Source organism: Xyrauchen texanus, chromosome 29, assembly GCF_025860055.1.
Source record: "Xyrauchen texanus isolate HMW12.3.18 chromosome 29, RBS_HiC_50CHRs, whole genome shotgun sequence".
Classification (NCBI taxonomy): Eukaryota; Metazoa; Chordata; class Actinopteri; order Cypriniformes; family Catostomidae; genus Xyrauchen; species Xyrauchen texanus.
The window spans coordinates 33,297,080-33,314,501 of NC_068304.1; the positions used below are offsets into that span (position 1 = coordinate 33,297,080).

Genomic DNA, 17,422 nt, shown 5'->3' on the forward strand with positions numbered 1-17,422 from the left:
CAGACAGACTTGATCTATGAACATCTGTACAGAAAACAGCAAAAAACTAAGGAAAAGTTTTGTAATTGTTCTAGTATAAAATGTTCCTGTAGGGCATGTATAATTCACAGTGAAGACAATCCCATAATGCATTGTAGTGAACATTAATCCATTAATCCAATATGAAAGATAAGAGAGATAAATTGTTATAAATCCTGTATTTCATGTAATATTTCACTATTCATGTTCTATTTGAATCTAATTAAACATCTACTGCAGGTTTGAGTTCCATGTTTGCATTTGTCATGTTTTGATGCAGTTTGAGAAATAAAGAATCTGTTGAAACCTATTTTGTTAGAGCAAGACAGGCAAAGAGCACTATTGAATAAATCAGTGTTGTGAGTGTCATCCATATGAAATTGATGAACCTAATCATTACACATAAGCCTTTTTTGAAAATAATTTTGGGACTGAATGCATTAACAATGAAAAAATAAGTTGCACGAAAAACTTTTTATTATTGTGCCGTTATTTTAGCAACATGTTAACTGATTGTGGGTCGAGTCTCCTGTGCTATTCACGTAAGGTGCTTGATCTAAATCAGTGACTTTTCAGTTAGTATGCTGCCTGGGTAGGCAGTAGACAGCAAGGTGGCTCACTCGGTTGTGGTATAGAGCCATGGCGTGTGTACATTAGCAGATTAGGCTGCTGATTGAATCTTAATTAGGGCTGAAAGGAGGGCAGTCCATCAAATGCACAAGACACTAAAACCCACCTTGTCTGACTCCCTTCAACCTCAGCAAAATTAATTTACAGCTAACCAAAAAATCTTTAGTAGTTGAAAGAACAAGAGAGAGAGAGAGAAAGAGGAAAGGCTGCAATGAGCATGCTCAGTAATGCCTCAGCTCAGCAACTGCAGCTTTTAACTGCAGCGGAGGGATGAGAGAGAGAGACAGGGCACATAAGCGGCAGAGAAATGTATTGAACAAGTGCGACAGAAAGTGAAGGAATGACGCGCACGAGTGAGCTGATACACACATGCGCTGCAATTTAATGAGGTGGATAACGCTTGCATCCATGTGTGTGTGTGTGTGTGTGTGTTTTGTTTATCTCTGCTGTTTTCTCTTCAACACACACACACACACACACACACACATTTGGCTCTGACAAAGCCTAATTACAGGTATTTTCAGTAGTACTTGGTCAGACTGCACGAGAAGATCAGTCCAGCAGCATTAAACAGGACTGGATCCTTGGACGTCCCGGTAGCATTAGGGTGAGCACGTAGGCTCGCAGCTCTCTGAATGGGACGGTACAGCTGGAAGCTCTTTTTCCTCACCGGCTGCACATCACCAACATGCAGCCTCACTGGCCGCAGCCACCTGACACCATACCCAACATGCTCTCAGCACCGCACCAATGAGAGGCTTCAAACTCGCCTGGTAAGAGACAGATGGAGTTGTGCACTCTGTTGTAGCTTGCAGATCTTTATTAAATAACATATTAGTCAAAGACCTTCTTCATGCATTTGAACAAATGATGTGCATTCTACGACAGTGTGAGGGACTTTTTTTCCATTGAATTGACTGTGTCTTACACACCTGCCTGTGACCACCTAGGTGTGCAATTTGTGGTTATCTAAGAGAGAATTGTTTTTTTTTGGAAATTTAAGCAAAACCCTAAAAAGATGTTTTCAATACTGCAGTTTCTTTGAAGTGTCAGTTAGAAGGAGGACATGAGACCATGTTTGTGTGTGTTTTTATAAAAGTTAAACCCAGGTGATGCTTTGTGCCAAACTGCCTTCTTCTCAGGGTGTCTGCGCCTCTGAGTGTCCTTGTGTCTCTTAGTGGCTGCTGTCACGTATATAGGCATGCAGCGAACTGCAGTGCCACCCTCCTGTTCTTCCTGTGCTCCTCCAAACTCAACTCTCTCCTTTATTTATTTCTTTTTTTTACATATTTTGTACCTTTTTCTAAACTCTCTCTCTCTCTCTCTCTCTCTCTCTCTCTCTCTCTCTCTCTCTCTCTCTCTCTCTCTCTCTCTCTCTCTCTCTCTCTCTCTCTCTCTATCTCCCCTGCCATCCTGTGCATGTGTTTGTGAATGTGTCTCAGTCATGTGGAGGATATTTTTATACACAAATCACAGCGTGCAGCGTTGAGCGGCAACGTGCTGCCTGTTTTCTCTTGCATTGCTCACTCTTGAAGTGTGCTAGCTGTCCTTTTTCTAGTTTTCCTTTGTTTAGCTATTTCCTTTTGGGAAAATATATGAGATTAATTTCCCATATGAAAGCAATATCATGAATGGGATCAACTTTATATCTGTGCTGGAATGGGTTTTTCGCTTAGTCCTCTGAAATAGAGGGTTGATTGGTGAAGTGGAGCTGTCAAGTTCACATGAAACGCCATTTGCAACCCATTTAACTTCTGTAATGTGACATATATCTGAGTGAAATAGGACATACAATGAGAATTTTTTTTTTCAGTGTGACGACTTATTTTATCAGGAATTGATCGAAGTGAGGAAAGTGGGCATTACATACCAGAATAGAGCCAGGGTTTTAGAGGGGATTGAAAAATAATTTGGAGAAAAAAAAGGTTTGAAATGTTGATTAAAAAATAAGTGGTCTTGGTGATGTCAACTGAAAAGGAAAGTCATTTCAGATGGTTTTTTTTTGTTTTTGTTTTTTTACAAGTGAAATTGATAGAGGTTTCGGGAATGTCTGTGACCACCAGTTGTCAAAGGATTTGTAAAGATTTTTACCTGTTTAGTTTTAAAAATTCCTAGTGTCATCTTTTCCAGAGTGTGCAGTAATGGGGAGCATTTTGGAAACATTCAGTTTTCGGTGGAGGAAAACAGTGTTTCGGTGTGAACGAGAGGTTTTTTCAAACATTTTCCTTTGAATGTTGCCTAAATCATGTTTTAGAAGCTGTACGATTGGATGAATACTGGAACGTACAGCATCTAAATATTGCTGTAAACTACAAATATCTACAAATTTGGCCTGAACAATTAATCAAAATAAAACTGAATTTGCGATATGACGTTGTGCGATTATCAAACCACAAGGCTATGATTTAATTAAATGAATAAACAGTCTGCAAGCTCCGGTCACTGAATGCGCCCAGCTCTGTTCTCTGTATCTACACATACCCTTGTGAGGCTAATGAGCTGAGCATGTTATATTTACAGTGCTCTAGATTCACTGACTGCACCGTGATTCCAAAGATGTTTGGCCAATAAAGTTACAATCCAAATCAAAGTAGCCTAATAACACAGAAGAGTGGATTTCTCTGCATTAAAAAGCATTGTCAACTGTCCTACGGACAGAAACACCTTCCTTAATTGTTCTGCCAAATAAAGGCTTAAGGGTTTAAACGGACCACATAGCTATGCCGACTACACAAATATTACATTCACATGTTACAGTTTTATACTAATATGGAACTGTTTTATAATAATAATCATTATTATCGTTAACATAATAAAAGGAAGTTACTGTAGCGTGGAGGAGGGTGGGGCCTGTCCGGAATGACGCATGCTCAGACCCCAATTATCCTGATGAGGCGTGCGTCATTCCGGTCAAGCCCCGCCCTCCTCCATATTACAGTTACAAAATAACTTCATTTTTGACTATGACTGAATTTTGGTCAAAAGGAAACCCTTACGAGTTTTTATTATTTATATATATATATATATATATATATATATATATATATATATATATATGTATATATATATATATATATATATATATATATATATATATATATATATATATATATATATATATATATAATGTTAATAATATTGCAGATCAAATCACTATCACAGTATTTTTCAAAATAATTACAATTCGATATTTTGTTTAAATCATTTAACTCTACTTCAAAATCTAATGAGATCAGCCTGTAAATGTATATATACTTAAATACTTTCAACAAGTGCAAGATGATCAATGTTTGGCAGTATTGTCACACAGTTTGTCTTACTAATTTATTTATTTAAATGTATTTATGGAGTGGTGGTGGTGTAGTGGCTAAAAGCACAGGGCTGTTTATCAGAAGGTCGTTGGTTCGAACCCCACAGCCACCACCATTGTGTCACTGAGCAAGGCACTTAACTCCAGGTTGTTCCAGGGGGATTGTCCCTGTAATAATTGCACTGTAAGTCGCTTTGGATAAAAGCGTCTGATAAATGTAAATGTAATATTTATTTATTTTTAGGAGGTGGATATTTTGGCAAATGTTTTGGGTGTAGCTCAGGACTTTTGAACTTGACAGCTCCCGTAACGATACACTGAAGTTCTACGTGCTGGTTTGGAAAACAGCCATTGCTCCATTGTTAAATAACAAAAAAATATTTAAGATTATATCAAAAGGTTAAGTTACAACATTATCAGGAAACCAAGTAAATTTTAGGTTAATGTTGATGTCAACCAGCAAACATTCTCATTTAAACAGGAACAGGAAACAGATTAACATGTTTGAGTTACTGGTTTAAAGTGTTTCTCTCATTTACTTACCCTAGTGCCATCCCAGATTTTCTTTCAACTGCTGAACACTAATGAAGATTTTAGAACAATTTCTCAGCATTTTTGGTTCATACAATGTGAGTGAATGAGTGACATAAGCTCCAAAAATCACCTAACTCAGTATAAAAGTAATCCATAAGACTCCAGTGGTTAAATCAATGTCTTCAGAATCTATATGACATGTGTGGGTGAGAAACAGTGGGTATGAAACTTTCACATTCTTCTTCTTTTGTTTTGGTGATTCACATTCTTCTTGCATACCACCCCCTTCTGGGCAGGGAGAAGAATTTCTAGCTAAAAAAATATTAAATATTGATCTGTTTCTCACCCACACCTATCATATCACTTCTGAAGATATGGATTAAAACACTGGAGTCGTATGGATTACTTCTATGATGCCTTGAAGTGCTATTTGGAGTGTCAAAATGTTGGCACACGTTCACTTTTTGTATGGATTGTATGGACCTACAGAGCTAAGATATTCTTCTAAAAATCATAATATAGTTCTGTAGAAGAAAGAAAATCATACACATCTGGGATGGTATGAGAGTGAGTTTAAGCCCTTTAAGATACGCATAAGATTGGCATGTGTAGAGCATCTTATGTGCTTTGTCTACTGGGATTAGTACCAGGTGCTGTTGCTGAACGATTCTGGTCTTTTGTTTAGTTTCAGGCATGTCAGTATCTCCTGCTAAATGATGACTCATGAAGTGTGATGCTGTGAATGTCAGTTTAGAGAAAATAAACTAAAAGATAAAGGGATTGTCCTTGAACTTGGTTTGTTAGGTCTCAGTTTGCCTTTCTGTTATTTTCGAAGATCTCTTTCACTATCTGTTCTGGGAACAGCGTTGACTTGTGATTCCCAAAACCCAGCGGGAGGTTTTGATTGACGCAGCATGGTTATTCTCATAAGGGTCTCTCTATCTCTTTCTCTCTTTCTCACTGTCACATGCATTGGAAGGCTTTTTTATCTCTCTAATTTCCCCAGGGATGCTGCTTCTCCCTTCCCTGCTCTTCCTCTCCCTTGCTGTCTAAATGACAGCTATTTCATACTCTTAAATAGGGCAGAACACTATGGAGTTATTGAAGGATCCAGACATAGGCTCATAGAAACACAGCTCTGCATGCCACAACATTAATAAAGAAGAATGTAATGTTATACTTCAACATCCTTTGTTTCTACTATCATTTCATTTGTCTTTATAGTCTAAAGGCTCTATTTTCGTGAGTGTTAGATGCAGTGCAATGCGCAATGACTGTGCGTTGTGTGTTATCCAATTTTTGTGACAGCGCTAATTCTAAGAGCAATTTTTGTGCCACAGGAAAGCATTTGCGAAATGTAAATTGTAAAATTTTTGGATTTGGGGAGGTGGTTTTATATTATTATTTTTTTACCACTTTGTTAATTTGAATTTATTTCAGTTTCGTTTTAAGTGTTATTTGAATTTACAAATGTAATTTCCATAAATGAATCGTAATTTTTTAAAGCATAATCAACTGTTTGAAGTAGGTGCATGCAAAAATCTGCAGCCGATACAATCACTGTTAATACTAGCCATGAATTGTGTCACTTGCACAATATGATTAATAATTCTTACATAATTTATAATTTATCAAAGCCTACATTCAGATGTTGACCAGAACCACATTTTTCATGCATGAAAAATTAAAACATGTAAAAGAAATGTTGAGCTGTTAAAGCACCTAAAATATACATTTTACCTTATACATTTATATTAATGTTAACCTAAAATCTTGATATTTAATTTAATTTTTTGTCTTTGTTATGACTGGTCAATTATCAACTAATTTTTTTTTAAATTAGAAAATTTCAATCTAACAACAGAATATTTCTAAGGCCAGTGCAGCATAAATAATCACAACACTCATTAAGGGGCAGTTGCCATTTATTTTTTATTCTTATGCTCTACTTTGAACCATACTTGTTGTGTTGTTGTGGAGGAAATGCTCTTACACCACAGTACATGTTAGATCACATGAGTATTTTAGAACACACTAACAAGGTCACTGTGTTGTTTATAACACTGCCATGTTGATCACTCAGAAATCAGTCTCTAATATCAATAGATGCAATGATCCTTACAATTCCCTGTCATAATGAGACAGCTCGCTGCTTGCTCTGTCTGCTGGTTTATCATATTATTTTGATGGTTACTCTTTCTTCAGTGGTCTCCAGTGGCTGTTTTGTCATTTGTTGTATCTTTAGAATTGTCAATTCATTAGGTTAAGACATTATTGCTATTTGTTAATTTATTTCCATAGTTAAAACTTTAGTTTAGCCTTGTGCATCCAAATATCTAATTATGGCTCGAAATCTGTGTATGCGTTTACATGAGCTGTGTTAGTGGCTTTCTCTTTACTCCCATACACACATGTGGCTCATTTAGTAAGCAGCTTTCTCCACAGCAGTGTAATTTCCCTCAACGCTTGTCTAAATAACAAACATTGCATCAGAGGAAGACTTCCCGATTTTATGCTCTGTTGCTTCGTTTTATTTCGAAAAATTCTAAAGTTGTTTACATTTATGCATTTGGCAGACACTTTTATCCAAAGTGACTGAAAGTGCACTTATTACAGGGACAATTCCCCCCGGAGCAACCTGGAGTTAAGTGCCTTGCTCAAGGGCCCAACAGTGGTATCTTGGTGGTGCTGGGGCTTGAACCCCCAACCTTCTGGTCAGTAACCCTGAGCCTCAACCACTGAGCCACCACTGCCCCAGTGTTGTTGTTGCTGTTTATAGCGACCTGCAGTAGAACTGTGGTGCAATAGTCAGTGTCCTTGTTTACTTGACGTTTCAGAATGCTGCTATATATGCAAAAACCCTGGAATAAACCCTGGTTTTCTTAAGTACATGTGAATGTGGTCACACAATGACTTTAATTCCCTCTTATTTTCATTGGCCCATATAAACCCATAAGTACTACACATAGCCACATTCACAAGAACAGTTGTATGATTAGGATACAAAGAGAACAATAACAAAATGTGGCAGGGCGGAGGGCGGGGCCGGGTCGTGATTCATCACACCTGGTCCCTTATCAGGCTAATCAAGCCTCCGAGAGGGATAAAGGCCGACTGCGGAGGATGGTGCGGGAGAGAGAGATCGTTTACGGGCATGTCCGTCGTGTGTGTGTTTGTCTTTGGTTTAAGTTAACCATTAAAATATTATTTATATTGACAAGCCGCTTCTCCGATACACCGTAGCTTGTTCCTCGGCCGCTCCTCCACCCTCTAACAGATGACAGCCGCGCCTCTCCGGGCGGATCAGAGGCAGTCCTCCAGCCCCCGGCGGACGGAACGCCCCCCAAATTTTCTCGGGGAACAGAAGAGGTCTCCCCCGCCCCTGGCAGCGGTTCTCCTACTCCAGGCGGTCGGCAGCGAGCCTCTCCCCGCTCGCGGTCGGCGGTCTCAGACCGCGCCGCGTTTAAGCGGTCGGTAGGGGACCGCCCTCCACCCTGCCACACAAGGGTTATAACCCCCAGTTTTTCTACTTTCTTGATTGGAATTATTTAGTTAAATATGCAATTGCATGTGTGATGAATGCTCATGTAAATGAATGCATGTCATAAATCTGAGTTCCAAAAAATGATGTGATACTGTGTTCAAATCTTAATTTTGAAGCAAAATATCATTCATGCTTGTTATATTGGTCGCCTCAATGGAGGATGTGAGTTCAGAATAGCGCCTCCTGTTGGATGTTTTTTTAATGAAATCCATTGTTTCAGAATGAGATGTGCAATCTGTACCTTCACACACAGCTCAAATCACAGATTGATTGTTGTGAGAGTTTGGGCTTTACATTTATGAGAGAGAGAGAGAGAGAGAGAGAGAGAGAGAGAGAGAGAGAGAGAGAGAGAGAGAGCTGTTGTTTGTGTTTGCTTCATAGAGCATTAAGCCTAAGCTGCCATTCAGAATGATAGAACAGACTGCCTGTGAACGGCTGGTGCTGTCACCATGGATATGACTCCTCTATGATAACAGCGTCACCAGGAAATTCCAACTCATTTGTAACCTGCCAAGCCCAGGTTGCCATTACAAAGCTATACACAGAACTAAGGCAACTGGCAACAGAAAAGGAGTCAGATTCAGACTCTTACTCTGGAGAAATTGTCCACAAACACATTTACATTCTTGTGCTTACACTAACTTTCTGGAATGCTCTGATGTTGTACTTCTGTCTTCTAAACTATTTGGACTCTCATTAAAGTTATGCTGTGAAATGTCCTGAAAAAAAGGCCAAATGCCCTGCATTAAGTCAATAAAAGAAACTTAAGTGTGCCTGTGAAGCTAAAAATTGCACGTAGTCAGTTTCAGAAATATTTGGACTTTATCTAGTCAAGCATAATAGATAGTTTGTTGAGCTCAAGAGAGTGTAACAATTGGATTGGTATCTTTAGTTCAATAGTATGAGAAATTCCTTCACAGTGTCAGAAGGGCTTGTTTATTTGGTTTCAGCTTTAATCATGCTGATGTGGTGCTGCCATTATTTAACTGAGCACTAACATATTTGGCCCCAGTTTTAACTGATGTGGTTCAATTCTGTATTTTTAGAAAGGGATTAGTAGATGATGGTTATGAGTTATAGATAATTCTGCTTCTCCTAATTTGCAAAGATTTCTTTGATTATATTTATGTTCATTCATTCATAATAATCATAATGATGCAAATAAGTGAACTTGCATAAATGTAAGTGTCATTAAAAGACACTTTTTGTTTTGACAAAGTATGTAAAAATGCATGTTTATATATATAAATACATGTAAATAAAAAATATATATAATATTATTTCAAAAATATTATATAAAATTATATATAAATAAAATAATAATGAAAATGTACGTGTTGATGCATACATTTTTGTATTAATTTTTTTACACATTTAGCAATTCGACATTAGATTCTGACATTTTATTCAGCTTTGTGTGAGTTCTAACCACTGGTTGGAATCATCCAGAACCTTTGCAATGTGTCTGGGGACAGGCAAACATACACACAACAGCGATTCCATGTCAGTGATCAAATGATGGACCTCTTACAAAACATAAACAAATGGGTCTTATGACAAAATTAAAGTTCTTTGCAGCCCTTGTGAGATGCAATTTAATGTTACACAAGCAGGTCAAGTCTTAACATCACCTAAAAGCCAAACACAATGCTTGGCACTGATGAAGGATGGCTGCTGTAGGCTAGCTTTCTTGCAGAGTTTTCCCAGGGGTCCCCCTCATGCCACCAAAACAGCTCTGACCCATCGAAGCATGGACTCCACAAGACCTCTGTAGGTGTCCTGTGGTATCTGGCACCATGATGTTTGCAGCAGATCCTTTAAATCCTTTAAGTTGCGAGGTGTGGCCTCCATGGTTTGGACTTGTTGGCCCAGCACATCCCATAGATGCTCAATTAGATTGAGATCTGGGGATTTTGGAGGCCAAGTCAACACCATGAACTCTTTGTCATGTTCCTCAAATCATTACAGAATAATATTTGCAGTGTGGCTATGTGCATTATCCTGCAACATTCACAAGAATGCAACAATCTTTAGGTAGGTGGTACATGTCGCAGTACATGAATGTCAGGACACAAGCTTTCCTAGCAGAAAATTGCCCAGAGCATCAAACTGCTGGAAGTGCATCAATGAGCCCCATGACCCTGTCGCCAGTTCACCGGTTGTCCTTTCTTGGACCACTTTTGGTAGGTACTAACCACTGCATACCGGGAACACCCCACAAGACCTGCCGTTTTGGAGATACTCTGACCAAGTTGTCTAGCCATCACAATTTGGCCCTTGTCAAAGTTGCTCAGATCCTTATGCTTACCCATTTTTCCTGCTTCCAACACATGAAATTCAAGAACTGACTGTTCACTTGCTGCCTAATATAGCCCACCCTTTGACAGGTGCCTTTGTAATGAGATAATAAATGTTATTCACTTCATCTGTCAGTGGTTTTTATTTTTTTTTATATATATATTACATTCTGTCATGTAACAAGTTTTTTAAATAGCTTTTTCAATAGATGTTTATAACATTTGAATATACTCAGCTAATTGTATAGTCACTCAGTTTCACTGCAAATGTTTACATAATTTTCTATATATTTAAATATTACTTTTAAGGGGCCTAGGTATCTAGGCCCCTTAAAAAAAGTTTTTTTTTATTTTTTTAAATGAATGTGTGTGTGTGTGTGTGTGTGTGTGTGTGTGTGTGTGTGTGTGTGTGTGTGGCCAGTAAAGCGAAATGAAAGTGAATGATGTCAGGTCTGTTTCTTTCATCAAGACTGAATAATTAACAAGCCCACTGGCTCACAGCACCCAGCCACCAGAATGCATTACTCTCTCACTCTCTCTCTCTCTCTCTCTCTCTCTCTCTCTCTCTCTCTCTCTCTCTCTCTTCTCTGCATGGCTCTAATGCACATTTGGTTTTGTCTCCATCATTTTCTCAGCTACCCCTTCATCCCTCTCCTCTAACAACCTTTGCTTTTCATTTAATCTCTCTCTCCATGTCACACTCTCTCATTCTCAAAACTGTGCGTGAGACATAGCTTTGTCCCGAGCCGTGAGCTCATAGATGCGTAGAGAGACAGTGTTGTGCAGAGAGAAAGAGCTGCTACAGCCATGAGAGAGGTAGAAACTCAGTTGCAGGCAGAGCGACTGTAGTGTCGATCACTCATCGCATCGTACCATCTTCATCCATTTGGGAATGCCTCTGTCCTCCTCCTCTTTCATCTCTCCATCCATCCATCTCTCCCTCGCTCCAAGTAGTACAGAGTACAACGGAGCTGTGATACATGGCAGCCAGGTTAGTCTTGACAGAAACATACTAGGCATGTGTGTATTTGCTTGTATTTTTATTATATGTTATATTGTATGTCTAATTTATGGCGTATTTGAATGTGAGGTGACGCAATCTCCGGCTAATTATTTAACAAGTTCATACTGACACTCTCTCATCTTAGCTTCTTAAGTTTGATCTGTTAATTGTTTCTTTCCGACACTTGCCTCTCCATCGCTCTTTCTCTTTTCTCTCTGTTGGGGTGCATCAGTCTAATGTGAGGAGTGTGTGTCCGTGTGTGTTTTGATTTGGCAGCATGAATGGGTGCGGCACATGGTCCCTGTCACACCCACACCGTGTGTCTGTCTGTGGAGGGTGAACACAAACATCTGGTCTTTACAACTCCAGTGTGTGCTTACCTATAGCTCACCAGATACAGTACATTTTACCTAAAGATGATGGTTTGCCTAGCCTAGGATCGCTGGTGTTGTACAGTATCTTACTAATATCTATTTCAAATTTCAATGTCAGGGATGTAACCAAATATTCAAGATTGATTTTAAAATGTCATATAAATGTTTTAGATTTTTGTGAAGTGGGACTAATAATAGATAATGCAATTGTAACTCTGCTTTGTCTGTATTTATGCATGTTAATTAGACCGCAACTTATCAGAGCACAGCTTTTAAATGACATATAAAGACTAACTGGCCTTCATCTGCATTTATACACATTAATCGGACCACAACTTGTCTTTTAAAATGTCATGTTAATGCTTTCCGATTTTTGTAAAGTCGGACTAAGAGATCTAAATAATACAATTCTAATTTGGCTTCATCCGCAATTATACATGTTAATCAGTTAATTGGACAACTTGTCAGACCACAACTTGTCTTTTAAAATGTCATGTAAATGCTTTGGACTATTTTAAAGTCAGACTAACACATCTAGGTAATGTGATTGTCACTCTGCTTTGTCTGCATGTATACATGTTAGTCAGACAAACTTGTTTGATCAAAACGTGTATGTTTAACATTTTTCTTCGCATTGTTAGACTAACAAGTCTAGATAATGCAATTGTATCTCAGCTTCATTGCTGCATTTAAAATTTTATTTTTTTGTGTTGTCAGACTTCTCGATAATGCAATTGTGCCTCGGCTCTGTCCACATGTGTACACATTAATCTGCACACAACTGGACCACAACTTGTTGTTGATGGGGTTTTTTGTTTTAGTTTCTACACGTCAAATTTGTGAAGTCAGACTAATTGATCTATGTAATTTCATAGTTTCATCTGCATTTAGATACATTAATAGGACCAACTTGTTTCATCAAAATGTCATGTATATGATTTCCGTATTTTTTTTTTCAAAGTCGGACTAACAGATCTACGTAGATGCTAATGTAATTTGGCTTTATCAGCATTTATACACTTTAATTGGACCACAGCTTAATTGACTTGCCTTTTTAAATGTCATGTAAACTCTTTCTTTTTTGCAAAGACAGACACAGACTAGATAATGCAATTGTAACTCAGCTTTGTCCACATTTATACACATTATTCAACAAGAACTGGACCACAACTTATCAGATCACAACTCGTCTCTTTAAAATGTCATTTAAGTGCTTTCTGATTTTTTGCAAAGTTGGACCAACAAACCTAGATAATGCATTTTGTAGCTTGACTTTGTCCAGCATGTGTACATGCTAATCGCACCACTGTTGGCCTCAGTGATGTGTATTTGGCTTTAAACTTTTCATTTTGTTTAGGTTTTCTATTTCTGAATACTGAATATTATAATCGATCCATGTCTTTGAATTGATGGACCAAACAATGGTTGTTTGGACTGTCATCTTGGTTTTAATTAGCATCAGGTTTCTTTTTTTTTTTTGATGTTAAAAGAGACTGACAGACAGACAGTCAGGTTAAGTAACTGAGGTCTGGTCCATCTTTTGGCATTTGAGGGTAAGAGTGCACATAAAATACATGCATACAGTATGCACACATGTATTTACATCCTCTTATTGGTCAAAATTTTCATTTAAGTTTGTAATTGTTGTATAACACAAGGGAATCCCGACTGGTTTCCTCTCTCAGCAGACTTGTTGTGTGTGTGTGTGTGTGTGTGTGTGTGTGTGTGTGTGTGTGTGTGTGTGTGTGTGTGTGTGTGTGTGTGTGTGTGTGTGTATGTGTGAGCGTGTATTTATCACTTTTTGGGGACCAAATGTCCCCATAAGGATAGTAAAACCTGAAATTTTTGACCTTGTGGGGACATTTTGTCGGTTCCCATGAGGAAAACAGCTTATAAATCATACTAAATTATGTTTTTTGAAAATGTAAAAATGCAGAAAGTTTTCTGTGAGGGTTAGGTTTAGGGGTAGGGTTAGGTTTAGGGGATAGAATATAAAGTTTGTACAGTATAAAAACCATTATGTCTATGGAAAGTCCCCATAAAACATGGAAACACAACATGTGTGTGTGTGTGTGTGTGTGTGTGTGTGTGTGTGTGTGTGTGTGTGTGTGTGTGTGTGTGTGTGTGTGTGTGTGTGTGTGTGTGTGTGTGTGAGTGGAATTCTGCCAGTTTGTCATTTATTCAAGTTCAGCCAGTACTGCAGAGAAACAGAGGCTTCCGGAACAGCCCAGAGCCCTCCCCATGGCAAACTGGATGGGACCATTCTTGTTTGGTTCACAGAAGGGCCACAGGCATTGAGGGAGGGTTTGACAACAACGTGACAGTAAGGTCATTCATTTTCAGGAGTGCGTCCCTCGAGAATGTTTTTGTTTGTATATTCGTGTAGTAGTTCCATATTTTACATGGTGGTTTTTTTGCATCCATCCACACTGTTGTTCCTATGTAAACCTGTGCTGGACGTCTTTGACTGGATGAGCACTATGTCTCACTGTTTTAATTTCTTTTCAGTGTCTCGTGCATGAGTGCCACATTTTTTAGATACCGTAAGTTATTAAACTTCAACTGTTAAAAACACATCTAAGCAAGTTTGTGGTGCTGCATCTAGCTTTTTTAGAGTAAGGACACCAATAACTGTGCTAACAGCACTACACTCTGAATATATAAACACCCTTGTTACCATAGCAACATTACTATAGTAGAACTGTCACATCAGTAGTCCACCTCAATATGGGAATGTAGGCTATACTAGCACATAATCACCAAAAAAAAAATATGCATTTTTTGTGTTTTGTACCTATGACTAACACAAATTGGGTTTGGATACTTTCAGTAGATGCTGAATCAAATGTTCTGATTGTCGATTATCCGCACATTTTGATGACATCATCAAGAGCACATTTACTTTGTGCCATGAAATGTAGCTATGCACGCCTGCGTTCGTTATCTAACATTCCGCCATCTTTTGATCTACCATCTCTCTCTCTCTCTCTCACTCTCTCTCTCTCTTGCACTCTGTTGGAGTCCAAACACTTGCAAACTTGGCCAGTCCTGCTGACTGTTTCCATGGAAACATATTCACTTGTGGCAGGCTACAGCAATGGAAAAGAGCTGGCACTGCGTGTGTGTGTGTGTCATTCCTATTATTTAGGATGTTCTGGCGCTTCTGCTTGATTGCATTTGATCCAAACAGAAATTAATATTCTATCACACAATAAGCTTTTACTGTGGGGTGGAACAAACCACGTTGTTTGTGTTTAATGGAGAAATTGCATATTTCTATTCCTATTCAAATTGGTGAATAGACGACATTAGAGAGGAAAGTGAGTAAGTGTAAAGCAGTATTGTGAGAACATTAGCCACTCATCCACATGATAAATGATTGCTCTCAGAAACAGGAGCATGAGAATTAGGTACTCAAGTGTGTGTGTGTGTGTGTGTGTGTGTGTGTGCAGTGATTTGCATTGATTTGCAGTGGTCCTCTAGATTGCTAGTTTGAAGCTATGATTAGCATGCATCTCTAAAAAGCAGTGCACCTGACAGGCCAAAGTGGGCAGCTATATCTGCTAATCATTGTGATCAGTGCACCCGCATACACACACACATAAACACACAGTACACTCACTCTCTCAAGGCCCTGCTGAAACTGTAGAATAGTGTAGTGACCTCGTTTTACAATTGCAATTGGCTAGTAGTGACGTAAGCCATTGCATAAGACCCTATAATGTAACCAAGTTGCTACCGTTCGAAACTGGAAAGAGCATTTAGCTACTACAGGGACGAGTCAATGAGCAGTTTGCTTACTTATGTACAATAAATGGTATGTGAGTGTGCTATTGTGTAAGTTTTTTAATGGTGATAAGATCATTCTCATAAATAATCAGGTTTGATGTCTAAAAACACTACAACATTGAGGATATGAAGATATCTGTGTGGTTTGCCTTGTTTCTCTCATTGTCTGCCATTTATCAACACTTCCACTATTCTGGCTCTGGTCCTATCTTGTTTTGAGGTGCAAATTGGTTATTGGAAAATCCTTATAAGTATTTAGGAATGGCATAATGCAATTAAAACGTTTTGGTCATGTATTAGGTCAGTGTCCAGTGTAGACTTGTTTTAGGTCAGTTGTTTTTGTGGTGAATGTTTTGGTCAGTGGTGTTTGTTTTAGGCTTGTGTGGGTCATTGGTGTTTGCAGTAGGCTTGTTTTGCTCAGCGCTGCTCTGAGTCAGTGGTGTTTGTGGTGGACTTGTTTAAGGTCAGTGGTGTTTGTGGTGCATTGTTTAGATCATTGATATTTGAAGTGGACTTGTTTAGGCCAGTGGTGTTTGTAGTGAACTAATTTAGGTCAATGGTATTTGAAGTGGACTTGTTTAAGGTCAGTTGTGTTTGTGGTGGACTTTTTTAGGACAGTGGTGTTTGTGGTGGACTTGTTTAAGCACAGTGGTATTTGAAATAGACTTGTTTAAGTCAGTGGTGTTTGTGGTCGACTTGTTCAGGTCATTGGTATTTGAAATGGACTTATTTGAAGTCAGTAGTGTTTGTCGGATCCCGGGTCTGTTTAACATTATTTGTAATACCCGGCCGTTATCAGAGAACGCTGGTGATGATGGTGCTATTTGTGTGTGTTTTAATTGCAACATTGTAAAATTAGGATGAGAAAGTGCGGGCCAGGAAATAAGGTGAAAAGTGGAGCAGAGCCACAATGAGCTGAGTGACGTCAGAGGCAGAGTGGAGTTAAGGCACACGATAGCAAATTAGCCATGCTAACGTTAGCAGCCGTGGCAATGAACGAGCAATCATTATTATAGTTCAAAATGGCAAACTTTAAGTTATCTTATGTGAGATACAAAAAAACTGGAAAGCTGATTCTAATCACGTTTGTCATCCATCGCCGTGACAGCAAGTGGACTTTTGAAACAATAAGTGGATTAGCTATGCTGTTTCAATCAGCAAGAGAGGAATCACAGAAAACCTGGATGTATTTTACCAACTTTCTTGGCAAGGAGGATAGATTATATGCATCACGGCTAGGCACAGGGGAGAAGGCTACTAACGTTACAACAAAATTTAGTTTTCACAACTTCTAAATTAACTTGTTATTAGCAATCCGGGTCCGGCATTTCTTGGTTCTGCATGGGTACGAGTCCAAGCTTTCAAATAATAGACAGGTTCGGGTCCGGGTAGTACATTTCCGGGTCTCTTTGTGTTCGGGCATTAATTTTTGGAACCATGAAGGCCTCTACTTTGTGGTGAACTTGTTCAAGGTCAGTGGTCTTTGGTGTGGACTTGTTTAAGTCATTGGTATTTGAAATGGACATGTTTAAGGTCAGTGGTGTTCGCAGTGGACTCGCTTTAGGTCAGTGGTGTTTGCAGTAATTTGTTTAGATCAGTGGTGTTGTTGTGGACTTGTTTAGGTCAGTGGTCTTTGCGGTGGAATTGTTTAGGTCAGTGGTGTTTGCGGTGGACTTGTTTTGGGTCTGTGGTGTTTGCAATATACTTTCTTAGATCAGTGGTTTTTGTTGTGGAATTGTTTATGGTCATTGGTGTTTGTGTTGCACTTGTTTTAGGTTGGTAAAGTTTGTGCTGGACTTGTTTGGGCCAGTGGTGTTTGTTTTGGCTTTGTTTGGATCAATGGTGTTTGTAGTATACTTGTTAATACCAAGATTTATGGTGTTCTTGTTTATGACAGTTGTGTAAGTGGTGTACTCGTGTACT

The 17,422-nt window shown here is 38.7% G+C and overlaps 1 protein-coding gene across 3 annotated transcripts in view; it reads left to right on the forward strand.

The window, feature by feature from the left end:
• The first annotated feature begins 1,185 nt into the window (after positions 1 to 1,185).
• The window catches only part of LOC127622649 (protein Aster-B-like), a 355,094-nt gene continuing 338,857 nt past the window's right edge, over positions 1,186 to 17,422 (forward strand). For 2 of the 3 annotated variants that reach the window (XM_052096667.1, XM_052096666.1), the window contains exon 1: positions 1,186 to 1,421. In XM_052096667.1, coding sequence (XP_051952627.1) covers positions 1,399 to 1,421 — 23 coding nt within the window. In that variant the 5' untranslated portion in view covers positions 1,186 to 1,398. Of the gene's footprint in view, positions 1,422 to 11,162; positions 11,325 to 17,422 lie in introns of those variants that run through there. The other variant, XM_052096668.1, reaches the window with a different exon arrangement.